Source organism: Scyliorhinus torazame, chromosome 2 (assembly GCF_047496885.1).
Source record: "Scyliorhinus torazame isolate Kashiwa2021f chromosome 2, sScyTor2.1, whole genome shotgun sequence".
NCBI lineage: Eukaryota > Metazoa > Chordata > Chondrichthyes > Carcharhiniformes > Scyliorhinidae > Scyliorhinus > Scyliorhinus torazame.
Genome location: NC_092708.1, coordinates 17,127,693 through 17,149,112, shown reverse-complemented (window position 1 = coordinate 17,149,112; position 21,420 = coordinate 17,127,693). Strand labels below are relative to the sequence as shown.

At 50.5% G+C, this 21,420-nt stretch overlaps 1 protein-coding gene across 6 annotated transcripts in view; it reads left to right on the top strand.

Annotated features, from left to right (window-relative positions):
* Positions 1-14,243, top strand: part of LOC140386457 (obscurin-like protein 1) — a 329,104-nt gene extending 314,861 nt beyond the window's left edge. For all 6 annotated transcript variants that reach the window (XM_072468832.1, XM_072468865.1, XM_072468847.1 and 3 more), the window contains one exon: positions 13,587-14,243. In XM_072468832.1, the coding sequence (XP_072324933.1) occupies positions 13,587-13,590 (4 nt within the window). In that variant the 3' untranslated portion in view covers positions 13,591-14,243. The remainder of the gene's footprint in view (positions 1-13,586) is intronic.
* Positions 14,244-21,420: the final 7,177 nt, after the last annotated feature.

The window sequence follows — 21,420 nt, the reverse complement described above, 5'->3', positions numbered from 1 at the left end:
GAGAGACACCATTCAGTGTACAGATATCTCCCTGAGAGAGAGAGGGGACTGAGACACCAGTCAGTGTACAGATATCTCCCTGAGAGAGATGGGACTGAGAGACACCAGCCAGTGTACAGATATCTCCCTGAGAGAGAGGGGGACTGAGAGACACCAGTCAATGTACAGATATCTCCCTGAGAGAGAGGGTACTGAGAGACACCAGTCATAGAACATAGAACGATACAGCGCAGTACAGGCCGTTCGGCCCACGATGTTGCACCGAAACAAAAGCCATCTAACCTACACTATGACATTATCATCCATATGTTTATCCAATAAACTTTTAAATGCCCTCAATGTTGGCGAGTTCACTACTGTAGCAGGTAGGGCATTCCACGGCCTCACTACTCTTTGCGTAAAGAACCTACCTCTGACCTCTGTCCTATATCTATTACCCCTCAGTTTAATACGAAGTCTTACAACACCAGGTTAAAGTCCAACAGGTTTGTTTCGATGTCACTAGCTTTCGGAGCGCTGCTCCTTCCTCAGGTGAAGGAGCAACTGAGGAAGGAAGCAGCGCTCCAAAAGCTAGTGACATCGAAACAAACCTGTTGGACTTTAACCTGGTGTTGTAAGACTTCGTACTGTGCTCACCCCAGTCCAACGCCGGCATCTCCACATCATGGCTACCCTCAGTTTAAAGCTATGTCCCCTCGTGCCAGCCATTTCCATCCGCAGGAGAAGGCTCTCACTGTCCACCCTATCTAACCCCCTGATCATTTTGTATGCCTCTATTAAGTCTCCTCTTAACCTTCTTCTCTCCAACGAAAACAACCTCAAGTCCATCAGCCTTTCCTCATAAGATTTTCCCTCCATACCAGGCAACATCCTGGTAAATCTCCTCTGCACCCGCTCCAAAGCCTCCACGTCCTTCCTATAATGCGGTGACCAGAACTGTACGCAATACTCCAAATGCGGCCGTACCAGAGTTTTGTACAGCTGCAACATGACCTCCTGACTCCGGAACTCAATCCCTCTACCAATAAAGGCCAACACTCCATAGGCCTTCTTCACAACCCTATCAACCTGGGTGGCAACTTTCAGGGATCTATGTACATGGACACCTAGATCCCTCTGCTCATCCACACTTCCAAGAACTTTACCATTAGCCAAATATTCCACATTCCTGTTATTCCTTCCAAAGTGAATCACCTCACACTTCTCTACATTAAACTCCATTTGCCACCTCTCAGCCCAGCTCTGCAGCTTATCTATATCCCTCTGTAACCTGCTACATCCTTCCACACTGTCGACAACACCACCGACTTTAGTATCGTCTGCAAATTTACTCACCCACCCTTCTGCGCCTTCCTCTAGGTCATTGATAAAAATGACAAACAGCAACGGCCCCAGAACAGATCCTTGTGGTACGCCACTTGTAACTGAACTCCATTCTGAACATTTCCCATCAACCACCGCCCTCTGTCTTCTTTCAGCTAGCCAATTTCTGATCCACATCTCTAAATCACCCTCAATCCCCAGCCTCCGTATTTTCTGCAATAGCCTACCGTGGGGAACCTTATCAAACGCTTTACTGAAATCCATATACACCACATTAACTGCTCTACCCTCGTCTACCTGTTCAGTCACCTTCTCAAAGAACTCGATAAGGTTTGTGAGGCATGACCTACCCTTCATAAAGCCATGCTGACTATCCCTGATCATATTATTCCTATCTAGATGATTATAAATCTTGTCTCTGAAATCCCCTCCAAGACTTTACCCACTACAGACGTGAGGCTCACCGGTCTATAGTTGCCGGGGTTGTCTCTGCTCCCCTTTTTGAACAAAGGGACCACATTTGCTATCCTCCAGTCCTCTGGCACTATTCCTGTAGCCAATGGTGACATAAAAATCAAAGCCAAAGGTCCAGCAATCTCTTCCCTGGCCTCCCAGAGAATCCTAGGATAAATCCCATCAGGCCCCGGGGACTTATCTATTTTCAGCCTGTCCAGAATTGCCAACACCTCTTCCCTACGTACCTCAATGCCATCTATTCTAATAGCCTGGGTCTCAGCATTCTCCTCCACAACATTATCTTTTTCCTGAGTGAATACTGACGAAAAATATTCATTTAGTATCTCTCCTATCTCTTCAGACTCCACACACAACTTCCCATCCCTGTCCTTGACTGGTCCTACTCTTTCCCGAGTCATTCGCTTATTCTTGACATACCTATAGAAAGCTTTTGGGTTGTCCTTGATCCTACCTGCCAAATACTTCTCATGTCCCCTCCTTGCTCGTCTTAGCTCTCTCTTTAGATCCTTCCTTGCTACCTTGTAACTATCCATCGCCCCAACTGAACCTTCACACCTCATCTTCACATAGGCCTCCTTCTTCCTCTTAACAAGAGATTCCACTTCTTTGGTAAACCACGGTTCCCTCGCTCTACGCCTTCCTCCCTGCCTGACCGGTACATACTTATCAAGAACACGCAGTAGCTGATCCTTGAACAAGCTCCACTTATCCAGTGTGCCCAACACTTGCAGCCTACATCTCCACCTTATCCCCGCCATGTCACGTCTAATGGCATCATAATTGCCCTTCCCCCAGCTATAACTCTTGCCCTGCGGTGTATACTTTTCCCTTTCCATCATTAACGTAAACGTCACCGAACACAGTCAGTGCACAGATAACTCCCTGAGAGAGCGAGGGGGGACTGAGAGACATCAGTCAGTGTACAGATATCTCCCTGAGAGAGAGGGGACTGAGAGACACTAGTCTGTGTACAGATATCTCCCTGAGAGAGAGGGGACTGAGAGACACCAGTCAGTGTACAGATATCTCCCTGATGGAGAGGGGACTGAGAGACACCAGTCTGTGTACAGATATCTCCCTGAGAGAGAGGGGACTGAGAGACACCAGTCAGTGTACAGATATCTCCCTGAGAGAGAGGGGACTGAGAGACACCAGTCAGTGTACAGATATCTCCCTGAGAGAGAGAGGGGACAGAGAGACACCAGTCAGTGTACAGATATCTCCCTGGGAGAGAGAGGGGACTGAGAGACACCAGCCAGTATACAGATATCTCCCTGAGAGAGAGGGGACTGAGAGACACCAGTCAGTGTACAGATATCTCCCTGAGAGAGAGGGAAGACTGAGAGACACCAGCCAGTGTACAGATATCTCCCTGATGGAGAGGGGACTGAGAGACACCAGTCAGTGTACAGATATCTCCCTGAGTGAGAGAGGGGACAGAGAGACACCAGTCAGTGTACAGATATCTCCCTGGGAGAGAGGGGACTGAGAGACACCAGCCAGTGTCAGGATATCTCCCTGAGACAGAGCACTTAGAGACACCAGTCAGTGTAAAGATATCTCCGTGAGAGAGAGGGGACTGAGAGACACCAGTCAGTATACTGATATCTCCCTGAGAGAGAGAGAGGGGACTGAGAGACACCAGTCAGTGCACAGATATCTCCCTGAGAGAGGGGACTGAGAGACATCAGTCAGTGTCCAGATATCTCCCTGAGACAGAGATGACTTAGAGACACCAGTCAGTGTAAAGTTATCACCCTGAGAGAGAGGGGGGACTGAGAGACACCAGTCAGTGTACAGATAACTCCGTGAGAGAGAGGGGACTGAGAGACACCGTCTGTGTACAGATATCTCCCTGAGATAGAGAGGGGACTGAGAGACAACAGTCAGTGCACAGATATCTCCCTGGGAGAGAGGGGACTGAGAGACACCAGTCTGCGTACAGATATCTCCCTGAGAGAGAGGCGACTGAGAGACACCAGTCAGTGTACAGATATCTCCCTGAGAGAGAAAGGGGACTGAGAGACACCAGTGAGTGTGCAGATATCTCCCTGGGAGAGAGAGGGGACTGAGAGACACCAGTCAGTGTACAGATACCTCCCTGAGAGACAGAGGGGACTGAGAGACACCAGTCAGTAAACAGATATCTCCCTGAGAGAGAGGACTGAGAGACACCAGTCAGTGTACAGATATCTCCCTGAGAGAGAGAGGGGACTGAGAGACACCAGCCAGTGTACAGATATCTCGCTGAGAGAGATGGGACTGAGAGACACCAGCCAGTGTACAGATATCTCGCTGAGAGAGAGAGTGGGCTGAGAGACACCAGTCAGTGTACAGATATCTCGCTGAGAGAGAGAGTGGGCTGAGAGACACCAGTCAGTGTACAGATATCTCCCTGAGAGAGAGAGAGGGAACTGAGAGACACCAGTCAGTGTACAGATATCTCGCTGAGAGAGAGAGGGGACTGAGAGACACCAGTCAGTGTACAGATATCTCGCTGAGAGAGAGAGTGGGCTGAGAGACACCAGTCATGTCATGATATCTATATTAACATATCATGGTGCAATCACACACACACACTGTTGGATAGGTAGATGGACCAACCAACACACACACATCACAGCCAATCACCAGTGAGTGCACACGCACTATAAAACAGGGAACACCACAGTTCCCGCTGATTCTACCAGGAGATAGCTCAGAGCACAGAGCTCACAGCGTGCCACTCAGACATAGACCATGTGCTGAGTGCCTCACTAAGATAGTGCTAGGGCTGGGTCCACAGGTTAGCTGGTGAAGTACGAACAACAGCCAGAAGTTAACAGTTGTTATTGTACAGAATAATAAAACAGAGTTGTATCATCTACAACCGTGTTGGTTTGTTTGTGTATCGGAACACCCAACACGACATGATACCAGGATTGGAAACTCGCCAGCGACTGTGAGACCTACCTGCACCTCTTCAGAGATCCGCCACCCTGCGCCATGGACACCATCAGCCCGCTGCAGCCGCTCCAAATCGCTGGTAATCTCAGCGTCAACTGGAAGCTGTTTAAACAGCGCTTCCAGCTCTTCCTAGAAGCCACAGACAGGGAGAATGCATCGGACACCAGGAAGATCGCCCTCCTCCTCTCCACGGCGGGGCACCACCCCATCCACATCTACAACTCCCTGGCATTCTCGGAAGGCGAGGACAAGACGAAGTACAAGACGGTCCTTCTAAAATTTGAGCAACAGTTCAGCGTGGAAGTTAATGAGAGCTTCGAGAGGTACCTCTTCCAGCAGCGCCTGCAGGGTAAGGATGAGCTTTTTCAATCTTTTTTGACACAGTCCTGCGGTTACGACGCCACCTCCGATTCCATGATTCGGGACCAGATAGTTTTTGGAGTCACCTCGGACACCCTACGCCAGCAGCTCCTCAAAATTAAGAGCCTCACCCTAGCCACCGCCATCGAAACCTGCGTCCTCCACGAAAACGCGACCAGCCGGTACTCCCATTTCCAGACGGCCGAATCGGCATGGCGGGGTCCTACGAGGCGGAGCGGGTCCAGTCGATCGAGTTCCACGGCCCGGACGAGGGCGGCCATTTCGCGCGCTTTCCGCGGCATCCTGCGCGTGTACGCGCCAAAAGAGGGGACGTTGACGCAGGGGGACGTGACGCGCATGCGCGGTGGCGCAACGAACGCCATAACGTCACGACGTGCGGCAACTGTGGATCCGCACACTTAAAGCGACAATGTCCAGCCAAAACTCGACAATGCCTCCGCTGTGGCAGGATGGGCCACTACGCTGCCTGCTGTCGAGCAGCTCAACCTACCAACCCTCCGCAATTCCGCCAGCCTCGCAGGGACGTGCGGGCCATTCAGCCCCCATACACCGAGTCATACCCTGACGACGTACAGACCGGTGATACCGACGACTGGGAATCCTTCCGCGTTGCGGTAATAGACAGAAATCGGATGTCCCCAAGTAGGACCCACCAGCCGATGCCAGTGCACAGCGTCAATCCGGGTGATGAATGGTGTGCCACCCTAACGGTCAACCGATCACCAGTCACATTCCGCTTAGACACTGGTGCCTCCGCCAATCAGCCTTCCACACCTTGAAGGTTAAACCACCGATTCGGCCATCCCACTGTCAGCTGGTTGATTACAACGGGAACATTATCCCGGCCATGGGGTCCTGCCAGCTCGAGGTTGCACACTATTCATACACAGCCACACGGTCCTTTGAGATTGTTGGATCCTCGAAGGACTCTCTGTTAGGCGCACAGGCGTGCAAGATCCTCCACCTCGTTCAGCGGGTACACACTATCTCCAGAAGGCACGTCCGATTTCCCGGATGCAGACTTTAGGGCGCAGGTCCACTCGCTCCTCGCCCACAACCTGGAGGTTTTCGAGGGCATGGGCACACTGCCCTTCACTTACAGAATACGACTCAAACCGGACGCCACCCCGGTCATTCACGCATCTCGTAGAGTCCCAGCACCACTCGAGGACCGCCTCAAGCAGCAGCTGCAGGATCTGCAGGATCAAGGAGTGCTTTCCCGGGTCACTGAGCCTACGCCATGGGTCAGCTCCATGGTGTGCGTAAAAAAGCCCTGTGGCGAACTCCGGATCTGCATCGACCCGAAAGACCTGAACAATAACATCATGAGGGAACACTATCCCATACCCAAATGAGAAGAAATCATGAGCGAGATGGCTCGGGCTAAAATTTTTTACCAAGCTTGATGCCTCAAAGGGTTTTTGGCAGATTCAAGTGGATCAGTCCAGCAGGAAGCTGTGCACTTTCAACACTCCATTTGGCAGATTCTGCTACAATAGGATGCCGTTTGCATCATCTCGGCATCCGAGGTGTTTCATCGCATCAAGGAACAGATGATGTAGGGCATCGAAGGGGTGCGCGTCTACGTAGACGATGTTATCATCTGGTCCACCACACCACAGGAGCACATCAGTCATCTCCAGCGTGTCTTTGCTCGGATACGAGATCACGGTCTGCGCCTCAACCGAGCCAAGTGTTCTTTTGGCCAAACTGAGCTAAAGTTTCTGGGGGACCACATATCCCGGTCAGGGGTGCATCCGGATGCCGACAAAGTGGCAGCCATCGCAGCCATGCCGCAGCCGGCAGACAAGAAGGCAGTGCTACGCTTCCTCTGGATGGTCAACTTCCTGGGGAAGTTTATTCCCAACCTTGCCTCGCACACATCGGCTCTTCGCCACCTGGTCAAGAAGACAACGGAGTTCCAGTGGCTGCCCGCACACCAGAAGGAATGGGAGGAGCTCAAGATCAAGCTCACCACAGCCCCGGTACTGGCGTTCTTCGACACTACTCGAGACACAAAGATCTCGACTGATGCCAGCCAGTCCGGCATTGGGGCGGTACTCCTGCAACGGGACGACACTGCATCATGGGCCCCGGTCGCCTATGCCCGCGGGCCATGACCCCCACAGAACAGCGCTATGCGCAGATTGAAAAGGAGTGCCTGGGTTTGTTAACCGGCATCGATAATTTCCACGACTATGTGTATGGTCTTCCGCAGTTCACTGTGGAGACCGACCATCGCCCCCTGGTCGGCATCATACAAAAAGACCTCAATGAGATGACCCCTCGCCTCCAGCGCATTCTGCTCAAGCTCCGGAGGTACGACTTCCAACTTGTCTACACCCCGGGAAAGGACCTCATCATCGTGGATGCCCTGTCCAGAGCAGTGGGCACACCGCCCGAATCGGGGGGGTTTGTTTGTCAGGTCGACGCACAAGTCGCCTTCACATCGGCCAATCGGCCGGCCACTGATGCACGTCTGGCCCACATTCGCCGTGAGACTGCGGGCTGACCCCCTTCTACAACGTGTGATGCGCCACATGACGGAAGGGTGGCTCAAGGGGCAGTGCCCACAATTCTACAATGTCCGGGACGACTTGGCTGTCATTGATGGTGTCCTCCTAAAGTTGGACCGGATCGTGATCCCACACAGCATGCACCGGCTTGTCCTCGAACAACTGCACGAAGGCCACCTCGGGGTTGAAAAGTGCAGACGGAGGGCCCGAGAGGCTGTGTACTGGCCGGGCATCAGCAACGACATCGCCAACATGGTGCTCAACTGCCCCACCTGCCAAAGGTTTCAGCCGGCGCAACCCCCTGAGACGCTTCAGCCCCATGAGTTGGTAACGTCCCCCTGGGCGAAGGTGGGCGTGGGCCTTTTTCATGCGCTCGGCAGGGACTACGTCATTATAATTGACTATTTTTCCAATTATCCGGAGGTCATACGCCTGCACGACTTGACATCATCAGCTGTAATCAGAGCATGTAAAGAAACCTTCGCTCGCCATGGCATTCCGCTTACCGTCATGTCGGACAATGGGCCCTGTTTTGCGAGCCAAGAATGGTCTTCTTTTGCCGCTTCATACAGCTTCACACACGTGAAGTCCAGCCCTTTGCATCCCAGTCGAATGGCAAGGCGGAAAAGCGCGTCCATATTGTGAAGCGGCTGCTCTGCAAGACTGCTGATGCCGGATCTGACTTCTGTTTAGCCGTGCTGGCCTCTCGCTCGGCCCCACTGTCCACGGTCCTCTCGCCAGCCCAGCTGTTGATGGGTCGCACCCTCAGGACCACTGTGCCGTCCATTCATGTTCCTTAACCCGACCATGCTCCAGTACTGCAAAGGATGCGACAGCAGCGTGCTCAGCAGAAGGTGGCACATGACATTCGGGCAACTGATCTTCCTGCCCTGGCGCCTGGAGACAACGTCCGCATCCACCTACCGGAGGGTGGCTGGTCGGCAACTGCCGAGGTTCTCCGCCGCGTGGCTCCCCGCTCGTTCCTGGTTCGCATGCCTGATGGCTCCATTCACCGGCGTAATCGGCGGGCCCTTCGGCTGCTTCCGCGCTCGCTACGTGATCATGCACCGGTGCCACCTCCTCCTGTTGTCCCTGATGTCGACTTTGTGGAGCTTCCTGCCACTCTGCCTATTCCTCTATCGCCCGTGGCCAGGCCCATTCCTCAGCCGGTGGATCCTGACCCACCCTTGAGGCGGTCAACCCGAATTCGTCGCCCACCTAATAGGCTGGACTCATGAGCCTGTTTGCACATTGGACCCACTGCATTGTTGTGCAATAATCTTCACGTGTTTCTTTTTTTTTTGTCGTTCCACGAGTTCTCTTTCGATATTTGATGATTGCATTTGTTTTGTTTGTGGTACAACCTCGTTTCTCTGTTGCACCTGACACCTTCCTATGTATATAGTTTAGCCTCATGTACATGTTGTAGATATTGCACACACATATTCAGCCGCACTCAGTACACACAAATATTTATTACCATGTCGGCACATATCCTTGTGAAAAGGGGGGGATGTCATGATATCCATATTGACATATCATGGTGCAATCACACACACACACTGATGGACAGGTAGACAGACCAATCAACACACAAACAACATCACAGCCAATCACCAGTGAGAGCACACGCACTATAAAACAGGGAACACCACAGTTCCCGCTGATTCTACCAGGAGATAGCTCAGAGCACAGAGCTCACAGCGTGCCACTCAGACATAGACCATGTGCTGAGTGCCTCTCTAAGATAGTGCTAGGGTTGGGTGCACAGGTTAACTGGTGAAGTACGAACCACAGCCAGAAGTTAACAGTTGTTATTGTACAGAATAATAAAACAGAGTTGTACCATCTACAACCGTGTTGGTTCGTTTGTGTATCGGAACACCCAACATGACAAGTCAGTGTACAGATATCTCCCTGAGAGAGAGAGGAGACTGAGAGACACCAGTGTATAGATACCTCCCTGAGAGAGAGGGGGGACTGAGAGACACCAGCCAGTGTACAGATATCTCCCTGAGAGGACTGAGAGATACCAGTCTGTGTACAGATATCTCCCTGAGAGAGGGGGCTGAGAGACACCAGTCAGTGTACAGATATGTCCCTGAGCGAGAGGGGACTGAGAGACACCAGTCAGTGTACAGATATCTCCCTGAGAGAGGGGGGACTGAGAGACACCAGTCAGTGTACAGATATGTCCCTGAACGAGAGGGGACTGAGAGACACCAGTCAATGTACAGATATCTCCCTGAGAGAGGGGGCTGAGAGACACCAGTCAGTGTACAGATATGTCCCTGAGCGAGAGGGGACTGAGAGACACCAGTCAGTGTACAGATATCTCCCTGAGAGAGGGGGGACTGAGAGACACCAGTCAGTGTACAGATATCTCCCTGAGAGAGAGAGGAGACTGAGAGACACCAGTGTATAGATACCTCCCTGAGAGAGAGGGGGGACTTAGAGACACCAGCCAGTGTACAGATATCTCCCTGAGAGGACTGAGAGATACCAGTCTGTGTACAGATATCTCCCTGAGAGAGGGGGCTGAGAGACACCAGTCAGTGTACAGATATGTCCCTGAGCGAGAGGGGACTGAGAGACACCAGTCAGTGTACAGATATCTCCCTGAGAGAGGGGGGACTGAGAGACACCAGTCAGTGTACAGATATGTCCCTGAGCGAGAGGGGACTGAGAGACACCAGTCAGTGTACAGATATCTCCCTGAGAGAGGGGACTGAGAGACACCAGTCAGTGTACAGATATGTCCCTGAGCGAGAGGGGACTGAGAGACACCAGTCAGTGTACAGATATCTCCCTGAGAGAGGGGGGACTGAGAGACACCAGTCAGTGTACAGATATCTCCCTGAGAGAGAGGGGACTGAGAGACACCAGTCAGTGTACAGATATCTCCCTGAGAGAGGGGACTGAGAGACACCAGTCAGTGTACAGATATCTCCCTGAGAGAGAGGGGACTGAGAGACACCAGTCAGTGTACAGATATCTCCCTGAGAGAGGGGGGACTGAGAGACACCAGTCAGTGTACAGATATCTCCCTGAGAGATGGGACTGAGAGACACCAGTCAGTGTACAGATATCACCCTGAGAGGACTGAGAGACACCAGTCAGTGTACAGATATCTCCCTGAGAGATTACATGGAAAATGTGAATAATTATGAATTATTTGGATGAATTAAATTTGCTCTGCATGTGTTTGTTTTGGCAATTCCTGTAATGCCCAAGAGTTGCCACAAGAGGCCAGTGGTGAGCTTCCTGTTCAGAGCCACAGGCCAATGAATGTCCTCACTCAGATGCTGCCAGAATGCAGAGCAGTGAGTTGGCTTGGTGCAGTTCCTGTTTATGTTCACAGTGGAATTCCAAGCTGCCTGATAGTGTTTTATAGCAAGTCTCTCTGCCACAACATTGGGGCCTCGATACCCTTCTCTCTGTAACAGTGAACATGTTCAGAAATAAATGCTTTCTGTTGCCGTCCACTAACAGCCTGACCCTCGCTGATTCGCTTCCTCTCCAAATTCATATTTACATCAAGTCTGCAGAGCATAAACTGGCCGTTGGCCCATCTAGTCTATCCCAGCCTCTGCCCCACACAATCTTCATCCTACTTGATCTCACCCCATTAATATATTGTTTTATATCCCCCCCCCCCCCCGCCCCCGCCATCGTTCCATGTGTTTGTTTAGCTTCTATTTAAATGCAACTTGTTTTTTGTCTCTCTGTTAGTCCTTGTGGTAGAATTATTTTATGTGGATGCAGCCGTCACTAAGCCAGCATTTATTGTCCATCCCTAATTACTCTTCAGAAGGTGGTGGTGAGCTGCCTTCTTGAACTGCTGCAGTTCCTGAGGTGTAGGTACACCCCCTGTGCTTTTAGGGAGGGAGTTCCAGTATTTTGCCCCAGCGACAGTGAAGGAACGGTGATATATCCCCAAGTCAGGATGGTGAGTGATTTGGAGGGGAACCTCCAGGTGGTGGGGTCCACAGGTATCTGCTGCTCTTGTCCTACTAGATGGTAGTGGTCATGGGTTTGGAAGGTGTTATCGAAGGAGCCTTGGCGAGTTACTGCAGTGCATCTTGTAGATGGTAGAGGGAGTGAATGGTGTAGCTGCTGATTAAGCAGGTTACTTTGTCCTGGATGGTGTCGAGCTGCTAATAATAATCTTTATTAGTGTCACAAGTAGACTTACATTAAGGCTACAATGAAGTTAGTGTGAAAATCTCCCAGTGGCCACATTCCACCGCCTGTTCGGGTACACAGAGGGAGAATTCAGAATGTTCAATTCACCTAACAAGCACGTCTTTCGGGACTTATGAGAGGAATGGAGCACCCGGAGGAAACCCACGCAGACACAGGGAAAAAGTGCAGACTCTGCACAGACAGGGACCCAAGCCGGGAATCGAACCTGGGACCCTTGCGTGCTAACCACTGTGCTGCCCATTTCTTGAGTGTTGGAGCTTTCTTGGGATGTGGATGTCATGGATACATAGAAGATAGCAGGAGGAGGCCTTTTGGCCCTTTGAGCCTGCTCTGCCATTCATCATCATGGCTGATCATCCAACTCTAATCCTGCTTTCTCCCCATAGCCTTTGATCCCATTCTCCCCAAGTGCTATATCCAGCCGCCTCTTGAATATATTCAAAGTTTTAGCATCAACTCCTTCCTGTGGTAATGAGTTCCACAGGCTCACCACTCTTTGTGTGAAGAAATGTCTCCTTATCTCTGTCTGAAATCCTCAGGCTGTGACGGTTCTGGACACACCCATCATTGGTAACATCCTCCTTACATCTACCCTCTCTAGTCTCTATGAGATCCCCCCTCAATTCTTCTGAACTCCAACGAGATCAATCCCAACCTAGTCAATCTCTCCTCGTAAGACATGTGTCGTGGGCAAGGTCAGCATTTGCTGCTCGTCCCTAATTGCCCCCGAACTGAGTCAACCATATTGCTGTGGATCGGAGTCACATGTAGGCCAGACTGGGTAAGGACGGCAGATTTCCTTCCCTCCATTAGTGAACCAGACAGGTTTTTACAACAATCAACAACGGTTCATAGTTTTTATTCCGGAGTTTTTACTGAATTCAAATTTCACCGTCTGCCATAGCGGGATTCAAACCCAGGTCCCCAGAGCATTAACCTGGGTGCGTGGATTACTAATCCAGCAACAATACTATGCCACCGCACTCATCCAGGCAAGTGGAGAGTATTCCATCACACTCCAGACATTTAGATGGTGGACAGGAGGCGAGTTATTCACCACAGAAATCCCAGCTTCTGGCCACAGTATTTATTTGTCGAGTCCAGTTCAGTTTCTGGTCAATGGTAACCCCCAGGCTGTTGATGGTGGGGGGGGGATTCAGTTATGGTAATGCCATTGAACATAAAGAGATGATTAGATTCTCTCTTCGTGGAGATTTGAATTGCCTGGCAGTTGTGTGGTCAAAAAGTCACTATCCCTCATCAGCCCAAGCCTGGACACTGTCCAGGTCTTGCTCCGTACCGACATCGAGTGCCTCAGTTGCTGAGGAGTTATGAATGGTGCTGGACATTGAATCAAAATGCAAATCACACTCCTGACCTATGATGGAAAGTCATTGATGAAGCAGCTGAAGATGATTAGACCTCGAACATTCACCTCCTGCAGCAATGTCCTGGGACTGAGATGATTGACCTTCTACAAACACACCATCTTCCTTTGGTATGGTTCCAACCAGTTTCCCCAGATTCCCACAGACTTCAGTTTTGCCAATGTCGCTTGATGCCAAATTCAGCCAAATGCTGCCTTATTTTCAACCTCCCCACTCTCTGGGTAAAGATTAATATTTATTAGTGACCATCTTATATTTATGATGCTATAACTGCACAGGTTGAAACATATTTTCGACATTTACCGGATCAGAATATTGTTGATTTTTTTTCTCTTTGTTTTGTTTTCAGCTGATTAGAATCGGTGGGTTGGAACAGATTTATCCTTTGCCCGGACAATTGAACACAAAGACACACGCGCTCCCCACTGGACCCTGAAGGCAGTAATGTTTTGCCACCTGATTTCAGGGACCTCTCAACTCACTTTGCTCGGAACAGGCAACATCGCACAGAGAACTCCCTTGTCAGCTCTTGATTCTGACCCATCTCATCCTCCCTCCGCCTCACTACTGGAGAGTGAGCTCTCAGTTGCTGGGGAACTCCACTCAGTTTATTCCCTTCCCTCCTCCAAGACTGCGCCCTCCTGCTCCAAACCCAATTCGCCAACCAAACATTTGGTCATTAATCTTCTGCTCCACCTTAGCACCCATCTGCACAAATCCCTTTGGGATATTTATTTCTGCACCAACAGCAGCTGCATTTTGACTGATGAACACAATTGCTGACGAAGCTCCCTGGCAGTCGTGTCCATCCATATTTAACAAGAAAGATTAGGCCCCTGCATGGTGATGTCACATGCCCCACCATTCCACTCTGACACAGTCCCAGCAATGCACTGGTTGGCAGACAGTGAGGACGGACTGGTGGTTGTTGGGCTGGGACCTTCTGAGTGCTCTCGATTCCAGTCAGCAACACGATTGCCTTATGCTGTTATTACCTCCTGTAATAAAATTTGCACCAGATGGTGGTTCTTGTGTTTTATTTCCGCCTTCAAGTTTGGACCGAGAAGAATTGGACCGTACAGCCCGTCATGTCAACGCCACAATTTAATAAGATCATTGGCTGATTTTGTGCCTCTACTCCCATTTCCCTCGATTCCCCGAGAGGCCAAAAATCTGTCTACCCCACAGCCTTAAATGTACTCAACGATGGAGCACCCATAACACTCTAGGATAGAGAATTCCAAAGATTCACAACCAGAAATTTCTCCGAAATGATCCACCCGTCGTCCTTAGACTGGGCCCCCCCCGTTTTAGATTCCGTGATCAGCAGAAACAATCTGAAATGAAAATCGCTTATTATCACAAGTAGGCATCAAATGAAGTTACTGTGAAAAGCCCCTAGTCGCCACATTCCGGCGCCTGTTCGGGGAGGCTGGTACGGGAATTGAACCGTGCTGCTGGCCTGCTTTCAAAGCCAGCCCCTGTTGAGGCAGTGTGGAAGGAGCTTTATTCTGTATCTAACCCTGTGCTGTATCTGTCCTTGACGTGTTTGATGAGAACAGTGTACATAGCTTTACTCTATACCTCTTGAGCGTTTATTCTGTTAAACCCCTTCGGGATCTTGTAGGTTCCAATCGCCCCTCATTCTTCTAAATTCCAGAGAATATAAACCCAATTTACTCAGCCTCTCATACCAGGGACCAATCGAGTGAACATTCATTGCACCGCGCCCTATGCAAGTATATCCTTCCTTAAATATGGAAACTGCAGGGCAGTACGGTGGCGCAGTGGGTTAGCACTGCTGCCTCACGGCACCAAGGTCCCAGGTTCGATCCCGGCTCTGGGTCACTGTCCGTGTGGAGTTTGCACATTCTCCCAGTGTTTATGTGGGTTTCGCCCCCACAACCCAAAAGGTCTGCAGGGTAGGTGGATTGGCCACGCGAAATTGCCCCTTAATTGGAAAAAATGAATTGGGCATTCTAAAAATAAAAATATAGAGACGGTGCACACTATTCAAGGTTGTGGCCTCACCAAAGCCCCAACAATTGTAGCAAGACTGGTTTATTGTTGCACTCCACTCCTCCAGCAACCCATGTGCCATTTGTCTTCCTAGTTGACTGCAGTAACAGTATGAGAAGCATAAATTCCGAGGGATGGATGCACCGCCCGTGGTTAACTGAAAAAGTTAAAGTTGGTATCAAACTTTTTTTTAAAAGCACATAATTGCGCAAAGACAGGAGTCAGGTCCAAGATTAGACAGAATATTTTAAAACAGCAAAGAATGACTCAAAGATTAATAAGGAAGGAAAAATTAAGAGTAGGAGTGAAAGCTGGCCAGAAATATAAAGGCAGATAGTAAGTTTCCAGAAATATTTGCATTGGACCAATAGAAAGAGAGTCTAGGGAATTAATAATGGAAATGAAGGACATGCAGGTATTTCACTATAAGGGATGAGGGTAGTGCAGTTGATGTAGTGTACATGGATCTCAGCAAAGTATTTCACAAGGTTCCACATGGGAGACTTCTGAAGAAGACAAATAGACATTGATTACAGGGGAACTTGATAAGGTGGATTCAAAGCTGGCTGAGCTGTAGGAAGCACAGGGTGATGACAGACGGCTGCTTTAGTGACCGGAAGCCAGTGTCCAGTCGCGTACCACAGGGATCTGTGCTGGGTCCTCTATAATTCGTCATTTATGTAAATCACTTGGACGACTATTTGGTGGGGTCGGATCAGTACGTTTGTGGATGATACAAAGATTAGCCGGGTGGTTAACAGTAAGGTTGAGTGTCTTGGGTGACAGGAAGCAAAGATCAGTGGGAGACTAGAGGACTGGGAAATCTTTAGGGGGCAACAGAAAGCTACTAAAAAAGCTATAAAGAAGACTAAGATAGATTATGAGAGTAAACATGCTCAGAATATAAAAACAGATAGTAAAAGTTTCTACAAATACAAGGAAACCGGGTTCTCCGGTTTCCTTGGGGCAGCACGGTAGCATGGTGGTTAGCACAATTGCTTCACAGCTCCAGGGTCCCAGGTTCGATTCCGGCTTGGGTCACCGTCTGTGCGGAGTTTGCACGTTCTCCCCGTGTGTGCGTGGGTTTCATCCGGGTTCTCCGGTTTCCTCCCACAGTCCAAAGATGTGCGGGTTAGGTGGATTGGCCATGCTAAATTGCCCATAGTGTCCAAAATTGCCCGTAGGGTGGGGTTACTGGGTTATGGGGATTAGGTGGGGTTACTGGGTTATGGGGATAGGGTGGAGGTTTGGACCTTCGGTAGGGTGCTCTTTCCAAGAGCCGGTGCAGACTCGATGGGCCGAATGGCCTCCTTCTGCACTGTAAATTCTATGTCTATGTCTATGTCTAAATGGCAGAAAAGTGGCAGATGGAATTTAATCCTGAAAAGTGTGAGGTGTTACACTTTGGAAGGAGCAATTTGACAAGGAAGTATTCAATGAATGGCACCACACTGGAACGCCCTGAGGAACAAAGATACCTTGGCGTGTTTGTAAATGGATCTCTGAAGGCAGAAGGGCAGGTTAATAGGGTGCTGAAAAGGGCATTTGGTACACTTGCCTTTATGAATTGTGGCATAGATTACAAAAGAAAGGAAGTCATGTTGGAGTTGTATCGAACATTGGGCAGCACAGTGGTGTAGTGGTTAGTACTACTGCCCACGCGCTGAGGACCCAGGTTCGATCCCGGCCCCAGGTCACTGTCCGTGTGGAGTTTGCATTTTCCCCGTGTTTGCGTGGGTCTCACCCCCACAACCCAAAAATGTGCAGGTTAGGTGGATTGGCCACGCTAAATTGTCCCTTAATTGGAAAAAAAAAGAATTGGGTACCCCATTTTAAAAAAACATTGGTGAGGCCACAGCTGGAGTACTGTGTGCAGTTCTGGTCGTCACATTATAGGAAGGATGTGATTGTACTGGAGGGGGTGCAGAGGTGATTCACCAGGATGTTGCCTGGGATGGCACATTTCAGTTATTAAGAGAGGTTGGATAGGCTTGGGTTGTTTTCGATGGAGCCGAGAAGACTGAGGTGACCTGATTGAGGTGTACAAGGTTATGAGGGGCATGGACAGGAACAGCTGTTCCCCTCAGTTGAAGGGTCAGTTACGAGGGGGACACAAGTTCAAGGTGAGGGGTGGAAGGTTTGGGGGGGGGGGGATTTGAGGAGAAACCTTTTTACCCAGAGGGTGGTGAGGGTCTGGATCGCACTCCCTGGGAGGGTGATAGAGGCGGGTTGCCTCACATCCTTTAACAAGTACCTGGATGAGCACTGGGCAACGTCTTAACATTCGAGGCTGTGGGCCAAGTGTTGACAAGTGGGATTAGGTGGGCAGATCAGGCGTTTTTCATGCGGCGGTGTAGACTCGATGGGCCGAAGTGCCCTTTCTGCACTGTTATTTTTCTGTGATTCTGGATCCAAGTGACATCCCAGAAATAGCTGTAAATCAGGAATTGGAGGAACTCGGGAAAATTACAATCACCAGGGAAGTGGGACTGAACAAATTGTTGGGGCCACGGACTGACAAGTCCCCGGGACCGGATGGGCTTTAATGTAGGGTCTTAAAAGAAGTGGCGGCTAATGAGATACCTAATGCGTTGGTTCTAATTTTCCAAATATTCTTATTTGGGGGTGGGACCATTGGATTGAAAAATAGTTCATGTTTTAATAGTTAATTTATTCAAAAAGGGAGACAGAAAGCAGGGAACTATAGGCCAATTAAGATTGAAAATCGCTTGTCACAAGTAGACTTCAAATGAAGTTACTGTGAAAAGCTCCTAGTCGCCACGTTCCGGCGCCTGTTCGGGGAGGCTGTTACGGGAATTGAACCGTGCTGCTGGCCTGCTTTTAAAGCCAGCGATTTAGCCCAGTGTGCTAAACAATTAGCTTCACATCTGCAGGTTCCGCAATTACTGAGCAAATAGAATGTTGGGTGTTTATTACGTGGGGAATTGAATACGAGAGTGGGGAGGCTATGCTTCAGTTACACAGGGCATTGGTGAGACCATATCAGGGGTATTGTGTACAGTATTGGTCTCCTTTTGAAAATGTAAATGCATTGGAAGCAGTTCAGAGAAGGTTCACTAGATTAATACCTGGGACGGACGGGTTGTCTTGTCGGGAAAGGACTGCTCAGGCCACGCTTATATCCACTTGAGTTTAGAAAAGTTAAAAGGTGACATGATTGAAATATACAAGACCCTGAAGAGACCTAATGGGTGGATGTGGAGAGGTTTCCTCTTGCGGGAAAATCTAGAATTCAGGGTCAGTTTCTAAATAAATGGTCTCCCATTTGAGGCAGAGGAGGAGAAAACTTTTCCCTCAGAGGATCGTGAGTCTCTGGAATTCTCTTCCTCAAAAGGTGGTGGAAGCAGGGTCTGAATATTTTTTAGACATAGCTGGATAGATCCTTGATTAACAAGTGGGGTGAAACATTATTGGGGGTTGGCTGGTATGTGGGGCCAAGGTTACAATCAGATTAGCCATGATCTTATTAAATGGTGGAGCAGGCTTGAGGGGCCGAGTGGCCTACTCCTGTTCCTAATTCGCATGTTGCGTTCCTTGTACAAATACACCCAAGTCTATCATAGAATTTACAGTGCAGGAGGCCATTCGGCCCATCGAGTCTACACCTGCGCTTGGAAAGAGCACCCTACCTAAGCCCACACCTCCACCCTATCCCCTTAACCCAGTGACCCCACCTAACCTGGACACCAAGGGCAATTTAGCATGGCCAGTCCACCTAGCCTGCACATGTTTGGACTGTGGGAGGAAACCGGAGCACCCCCACGCAGACACAGGGAGAACGTGCAAACTCCAGTCAGCGACCCAAGCCAGGACTCAAACCTGGGACCCTGGAGCTGTGAAGCAACTGTGCTATCCACTGTGCTACCGTGCCCCCCCCCCCCTTCTTGGAATATAAACATTTACAAGTTTCATGGCTTTTAATAATATTCTGCTTTTCTATGCTTATGACCAAAGTGAATAACCTCACATCAGTCCATCATCACCTTGTGGTCGCTAAGCCCCTCAAGCCTGCCCCACCATTCAACAAGATCTTGGCTGATGCAATTGTAACTTAAGCTCCTGCAGTTCTGACCAATGTGCATCCCTGATTTTCATTGCTCTGCTATTAGCGGATGCATCTCCAGCTGCCTCGATCCTAAACTCTGGAATTCCCTCTCTTACCATCTCTTTCCTGCAATGCACTCCTTAATAGCTACCATCTTTGACCAAACGTTTGGTCACCTAATTGAATCAGTTTAATTATGCTCCTGTGAAAAGCCTTTTCATGTTTTCCGTCATTGTATGAATGTACATTGTTATTTAACACACCCAGCTCCCATCAGAGAAATGCACTAACCTGGTGACCTCTTGTGGGAAGGGCTTTTTGAAAAATGAGGAAATGTCCTTGAAGAGCGCCCTTCATTCTTCATCGACACTTGGTCTATGTGGTCCATGATGGTAGTCACAGCTTTCCAGAGGACCGAGGTTGCTGAGAGCATCTCAAAGAACTGTCCTCTTCCATTCCAGTACAGCCAACTGAACCCATTCAGAAACCAGGAACTACCTGTTCTTCAGCAATAGATGTCGGACTCGGTGGGTTGAATGGCCTATTTCTGCTCCTACATCTTATGGTCTTACTGGCTACTGGGGGAGGGGGGAGGAGACTGTGGGGCAGGTGCTAGCACTTCCCAGAGCTGTAACCCTAGGGACAGAGACCCGTGTAGATGGGGATGAGATACTTCCCTATCTGCTGGGCCATCATTGAAAAGTGTTTTCCCCCCAGTTTCTATCTTTCCCAAATTCTACTTCTGTCTCCTGAAGGCATCAAATCTTCCTGGGCTAGTGCACCAGACCCTCGTCAACCATGGGTATACATTGTGTGTGAGCCGAGCTGATGAGAAATTGTTTGGTTCTTTGAGCGCGTGAGGCATCGGAACGGAGCTTGAAATTGGCCACCACCTAGACATTCACACATTTTTCTAGCAGAAGTAACCAACAGCGATCGTAACCCACACCTCACCTCCGAGCACTGGGCTGCACACTGGCAACTGCAACACATTGACTAGCACAGGTATCACCTGGGAGCCAGGCCACGGAGAGTCTGGTGGATTTCAATGTTGAACAGTTCACTTGTCGATTCTTCAAAACACCAAACTCTAACCCCCTTAAAGTGAAACACCAACTCTTGCCTGGGGGTCAGCTGGTGGGTTTGAATGAGTCCATGGCGCTCGAGTACAATACTGAGGGACTGCTGCAGTGTCAGAGGTGTTGTCTGTCAGCCGCGATATTAAACCCAGACCTCTGTCTGCCCTCTCAGGTGGATGTGAAAGCTCCCATGGTGTTGTTTTGAAGAGTGAGAGTACCACACTGCGGATTGTGGGGTCACGTTGCGCACAAATCCGCTGCTGTATTCTGACATTTCAGATGTGTCTACAATTTTAAAAAAACCCACAACTTTGGTGTAAAGTGGTTTGGGACGTGCTGAGGTTGTGATAGGCTAGATATTTTTAAACGGGCAGCCTCAGACTGGAATCCCTCCATTAAACTCAAAATAAGATACCGTCCTCTAGTTTGTTGCAAATAATCAGATCAAATCTGTGGGGGGGGCTGTGTCTGTGTGTGTGGGGGGGGCTCTGTGTGGAGAGGGGTGTGTATGTGTGGGGGAGGCTGTGTGTGGGGGGTGGGCTGTGTGGGGGGGCTGTGTGTGTGTGTGTGGGGGGGGGCTCTGCGCGCGTGGGGGGGGGCTCTGCGCGCGTGGGGGGGGGGCTCTGCGCGCGTGGGGGGGGCTCTGCGCGCGTGGGGGGGGCTCTGCGCGCGTGGGGGGGCTCTGCGCGCGTGGGGGGGGGGCTCTGCGCGCGTGGGGGGGGGCTCTGCGCGCGTGGGGGGGGCTCTGCGCGCGTGGGGGGGGGGCTCTGCGCGCGTGGGGGCTGCGCGCGTGGGGGGGGCTCTGCGCGCGTGGGGGGGGCTCTGCGCGCGTGGGGGGGCTCTGCGCGCGTGGGGGGGGCTCTGCGCGCGTGGGGGGGGGCTCTGCGCGCGTGGGGGGGCTCTGCGTGCGTGGGGGGGCTCTGTGTGCGTGGGGGGGGGCTCTGTGTGCGTGGGGGGGCTCTGTGTGCGTGGGGGGGCTCTGTGTGCGTGGGGGGGCTCTGTGTGCGTGGGGGGGCTCT